Here is a 6000-nt window from a genome sequence, read left to right as displayed (position 1 = left end):
CTTTCCTAAATTACGGTTTGCTAAGTAAATATACCACCTAATTATATGTAAGAATTTAGTCCCACGTAAAACAATTATTTTTTAACTGTAAGATTCAATACAGATTAGAGAAAATGTAATAAACACTGTGATTCTAAGTATGCTTTACATACCTCTGACTTGAGCCTCATGCATTTACCACAGTTGAAAGGAGGAGAATGAAGAAAAATAGGCTTGTTTTCTTAGCAAAGTAGGTAGGCATTTTTTATCCACATAACCTTTAAATCCAAATGCCTCATGTGCACTATTATGTTAAGCTATAGATTTTATCTCTTTATTAGTAAAAATATGTAAACTATAACAAGAAGGAAAATTCATGATTCTGGGAAACAGCATAAGATGTTATATAACCAACTGGTTTCCAGCCTTCAAATCAGACATTAGTCAAGGAAATAATAATGACCTTAGCCAATGGGAAAAACATCAAGCCAGATTTCTCCCAGCTGTGTTTCTCCCCCGCTGTGGCCTTCAGTAACTTCAATGGAAGTTTAGTATGTTTAGGGAGAAAGATGGCCAGAAGAATCAAAATTATTAAACCAAAAAGGTCAATCTTCAAATTAAGTCTTGGACCACGATCATTTCAAGAATAAGGTTTATCCCTTCCAGTGTCCTAGTGCTACAAGCAATATGGCTGACCAACCACTCAATGGGGCTGATATCACACATTATCTTGCCAAAGGGGTGAGTAAAGGAAAAACAGTTGCTGGCTTTGAAATGTACAAATCAAGCTATTAGTGTTTCTTTAGCATTCCTTTTAATTTCCAACTCAAGCTTATGGTGACTGCAAGAGATAGGAAAAATCCTCAGAGGAGGCAGGTCCTTGGATTTAATTCCATATAAACAGAGGGCCAAGGAATTTTGACAGAATTGTTGCTCACAAAAAGCTAACTTTGCCTTTGAAGTTCTTGTGTGTTCCATACTTAAAGTCAGACACCTCTATTCATCCAACCACAGTATGCAGCCTTCAATAATATGATATAATGCTTTATTTTTTTTAGATTAAAAAAGGTCTTTCATAAGATCCCTGTTATAAAATCATCGGCTAACATGTTTTCCAGGATTTGCCAAGTACACAATCTGAATTACCTTCCCTTTTCAGGCCTAACTGGCCTGATGTAATTTTTTTTTTTCATGACCACAGATGTGCTAATAATGCTTTAGATCAGTTTCTATTAAAAAGAATGGACCACATGAAGTTCCTCCTAACACATTAAGTGAAAAGCTATCTAACCATTATCTGTAGGATTTAAATAAAACCTGTTAATTTTCTCCCTTATATCCTTCCCAGTTAGTCATTTAAATCCAAGGAGATAAAATATCAATATTATGGTACTGGTCAAAACATCAAAGAAAAAATACTGACATAATTTTTCAATACCCCAGATATTACTATAGAGTGATACCACTCCCACTAAAACGTCTGGTGCTCATTAGCACATCAATGGCGCCAAGTCTTAAGGTTAGATACAAACAAATCAAACCTGCTTAGTGGTGTCTACTCCAGAATTCTCCAGCCAGCCTGAACACATCACTCCTTTCTCACATAATTCCTAGTGCCAAACAAACTTTGGGACATGCATACCTGTATTTATGTCTCTTTTTTCCTTCTTAACACCATGACTGGCCTATAGTAATAACTCAGTAAAAGGTTTTTGTAATGAATAAATGATAAAAAGCAAGGCTGTACTATCAGAGGTTATGTAGATTGTACTGGTAAATTTTGAAATAAAATATCTGTCTTCCGTAGTGACCACTGAGTTCGAGTTCATGGAGAATGCCATTTCTTCTGCACATTCAAATGTGGTAAGTTAGGAAAACGTATCTTGAGTAGAAAAAGAAGCATCTTCATGAAATATGAGAAATCTAAAAAGCGAGTAGATGTTAACAAACACAAAATGTAATGCACATTACAAAGATATCTCTTTATTGTCCTTGTCTCTGTTCAGAATCTTTCCATTATGACTCAGTGGGATTTAGTTCCTGGATGTTTACTCTTATTTAGCATTTAATAGAAGTCTTTCTCCACTGGTAGATCAGCATGTAAAGGGGATAGGTTCTTAAAAACACTTTGAGGTCGAGAAAGGCTAAGATGCTGAAAGCAGATAGATAGTACCAAATTATACTAGAACTCTTGGCAAGTAAATGTCATGGACACAGGAGTTTGGTGCTGTGATTTTGGTCAGAGTAAACCAAAGATGGTCCAGGATATGACTGGAGTGATCACAGTGGGATATTTGGCCACAAGAAGACAAATAAATATATTGTGCTAAGAATGAATTCTTTAGAGCTCTACAATTCAAATATCATTTGTAAATTCTTTATTGCTATAAAAAATGGATGACTGGAAAAAAATTTTAAGATACTGCACATAGTAGCAGACTGCTGGGATGATGGATGTAACAATCCTGAGCATTTATAAAGTGGACTGCCTAATATTATATATGCATATCTCCATGACATGTTATAACACATGATAATTTATGAGGGAGAAAGCATCAAAATAAAATCAATTGTATATAAACACTCCCTGAATTTAAAGTGCTGGCAACTTCTGCCTCAGGGGGTACTCATTTTCCTCCTTTTTAGCCAGTCATTTTTGAAACACCTCAATCATAAATCCAAATTTTGGTCAGAAAAATGTGACTGACGATACCTGAAAAAGGAAAATGCAAGGTGAAAAACATTATTCTTTCTCTGCTGGTATAAGTTGCCAATAAGTTAGTTGCATGTCATTCATGAGCTGATATCATTTGGATTGGTTTAACTTATATCATCCACAAAGACCAACTGCACTGTTATTTCAGTCAATGGTTGGCAATGCTGAAGGTCAGAAGCTACAGATACGTCTGCTAGATAATCTGGGCCAAACTGTGGCAAGGATACATATGCTATTATTTATAAAACACTCATGTAAAGCAACTAATTACATTTTGCTGTTTTTGCTTTCGTATTCCTCCTTTTTGGACTGTGGACTTGTTCCATCCATCAGTAAACTTGTGGCATCTTCCTTGATTGAAGGTGAATCTGGAGCAACTGTTCTTTGGATAAATGCTGGCAAGGTAGGAGAAAAGAGAAAAATAAACCTAGATGAATAGAATCCCTGGGCTGACAAAATTGTGAGTAATCACTGCATTTGATCTAGTTTTCTGTAAACTTTACATGGACTAACAAATCTTCGATGTAGGAATAAAATAGTTTACTATATTTTTAAAAACATATATTCGTGGGATTTAATTTTGTTTGTTTTAGATTTGAAGAGTGAGGGTGGAAGATGTGTGTTTGTTCAGTATATAGTGATATTAAAGCATGCAGAATTTTAGAGGGTGAAATCTTAAGGGCCTCCTTTTCATAGAATCCTCTTTAAACAGAAGCAAACAGACTAGATCTGGAATCTAGGTTTACTGTTTTTCTACTACCTCTTACCTCTCTTCTGAGCTCCAGATGCCTATATCCAAATGTCTATGTCAAATACTCCCACCTGATTTATAATCTCTGATGTCTGCCCATCCCTTGCTCTTCTTCATCTTAGAAAATGATACACTCATCCACCCAGTTTCTCAAACCCTGGTTCCTTCTTTCCTTTGGCCTGCCTGCTCCACCCATCCAATTTAAGAGTAAGTTCTGAGGATTCTACCGCCCATTTCACCTGAGTCCTTCTGCTTTACACCACCTCCATTACCATCAGCCCAGCCCAAGTCACCATTGTCTCTCTTTCTGTTTTCATCTTGCCTCCTTCTCCACACACCAGAATTATCTTTCTAAAAGGTAAATCAGATTATGTCACTCTACTGCATTAACCCTTCCCTCCCCCCCGCGCCCCTAGCCTCCCAGTGAAATTAGAATAAAATCCAAACACCTGATGGTGGCTGAAAAGGCTCCACCAGGACCTCAGCTCCCACCACTCTCTCCCTCATTCATTCTCACTCTCCCTCCTTCTCTCCCTCCCTCCCTCCCTCTCTCACTCCTTCAGTGTTCCATCTCTCTAGAAGACCATACCCCTTTCTTCTCTGGGGCCCTTGCCCTTACTGCTCCCTCTATCAGGAAATCTCTTCCCACCCAATTTTAACTCAGCTGGTTCTTCTTGCCTTTCAGGTTTCGGCTCAATTGTAACCTTCTGATCACTAATATAAAGTTCTGGTCCTGGTACCTTCCATCATTTCACCTTTATAGCACCAGTCACCATTTTGCTTGTTTATTGCTTACTACCTGTTTCTTCCATGAGATGAGGTGACCTCTTCTGTCTTAGTCACTACTGTATTTCCCCAGAGCCAAACACAGAGCCTCGTGCATAGTCTCTTAGTAAATGTTGTTTGAACACGTGAATATATTTTAAGGGATTTCAAAACGATAGTCAGCTGGGGATTTTCTAGCTGCTTTCTAGAAAGCATTTATAGAGTACACATCTTGTCAAATCACAATAATCAGAACTCAATTATTTAAAAATATCTGGCGGGCCTCCCTGGTGGCGCAGTGGTTAAGAGTCCGCCTGCCGATGCAGGGGATACAGGTTCGTGCCCCGGTCTGGGAGGATCCCATGTGCCGCGGAGCGGCTGGGCCCGTGAGCCATGGCCGCTGGGCCTGCGCGTCCGGAGCCTGTGCTCCGCAACGGGAGAGGCCACAGCAGTGAGAGGCCCGCATACCGCAAAAAGAAAAATAAATAAATAAATAAATAAATAAAATAAAATAAAATAAAATAAAATAAAAATATCTGGCACCTAATTGGTCAGTGAAAAGAATATCACCAAAAAATAAAAATAAAAAAGCACTATCACATACAATGAACCTATAAGATGGAGAGGTAGAAAGATTGTGCTTTCATGAATAAATAAATCCTATAAAGGACAAGAAATAATTTTTACATTAGCAGTACCCCAACATTTTTATTGCTATAAATCTTTGGCACTTTATTTTGCAAGTTTGAGGACAGACTACACATGAAACATCCATTCAGTTAGCCAGGGGGATCCTGAAGTACAACACAAAAGTGAAGAGTATTGCTGTTCTCGCTGTGGATAAGTCCCATCTGAGGGACTTAAACCTCCACTAAAGGAACGTCAGAAAACAAATTAAGAATACTAACTTTTCTTTTTATAGCGACATATTCTGAAGTAAGGAAGTGAAAAAAAAGTACTTGTTAGTAACTTTCATTGATTTGCTTATCTAAGAATATCAAGTTAAATTAATATGTAAGATTCACTTCCAGCTGCTGAAGTAGTCTTCAGATAACATTTCCCCCAACCATGAAAAATCAGTCCTTTCTTTTTGGGATTATTTATTTATTTATCTATTTATTTAAATAAACATTATTTACCACAATGTTAGAATTATGGAAAAATTGCAATCTGCATTTATTTTTAAAATTGAGTTTATAGATAACAACTCCACAAACATTTAGCATTTGAATCTCAAAGAACTCGAGATTTCGAGGAGTCATCAGTTTACTCCAGACTTCACTCAAACCCAGTCTGGTCCGGGCCCCAGGAGTGAAGGCCCTGTCCTGAGTTGTGTTCCTTTAGCCTAAAAGGAGCTATACATGGAGACCAGTGGTCGGTCACTACTTATAAAAAGTAAAAATGACAGTTTCAAAAGCTGGCATTATGAGTCTCTCTTACTAAGCCCCCACTGTCTACAGGCTGCAGGTAATGGAATCCAAGCCTCCTAAAAGAGTGTCCTGAATCATGGCCATAGCTTCCAGCCAGCCAGGATAAATTTGGTAGTAATCACGGCTCTAAATAATGGATTTCTGTGTTCCTATTTCCAATGGTAATATAAACTTACAATTTATATATTTCTTCCCTTCTTCCTGGCAGGAGGAATCTACCTTTTCTTGAATTGACCTGAACTACACAAAGCTGACATAAATTACTACTTAAAACAAACTTTCATTAATGCTGGATCATTTCAGAGACCACAAATTATGCAGTATTTTCCCATTTCCTTTGTTTTTTCCATGGTCAGTGA

At 37.5% G+C, this 6000-nt stretch overlaps 1 protein-coding gene across 2 annotated transcripts in view; it reads right to left on the bottom strand.

Annotated features, from left to right (window-relative positions):
* Window positions 1–999: 999 nt before the first annotated feature.
* Window positions 1000–6000, bottom strand: part of CEP128 (centrosomal protein 128) — a 448858-nt gene continuing 443857 nt past the window's right edge. For both annotated transcript variants that reach the window (XM_060097969.1, XM_060097967.1), the window contains one exon: window positions 1000–3090. In XM_060097969.1, coding sequence (XP_059953952.1) covers window positions 2963–3090 — 128 coding nt within the window. In that variant the 3' untranslated portion in view covers window positions 1000–2962. The remainder of the gene's footprint in view (window positions 3091–6000) is intronic.

This window comes from Mesoplodon densirostris, chromosome 4 (genome assembly GCF_025265405.1).
Source record: "Mesoplodon densirostris isolate mMesDen1 chromosome 4, mMesDen1 primary haplotype, whole genome shotgun sequence".
NCBI lineage: Eukaryota > Metazoa > Chordata > Mammalia > Artiodactyla > Ziphiidae > Mesoplodon > Mesoplodon densirostris.
The sequence above is the reverse complement of the archived record's forward strand: the minus strand, read 5'-3'. Positions and strand labels throughout refer to the sequence as shown.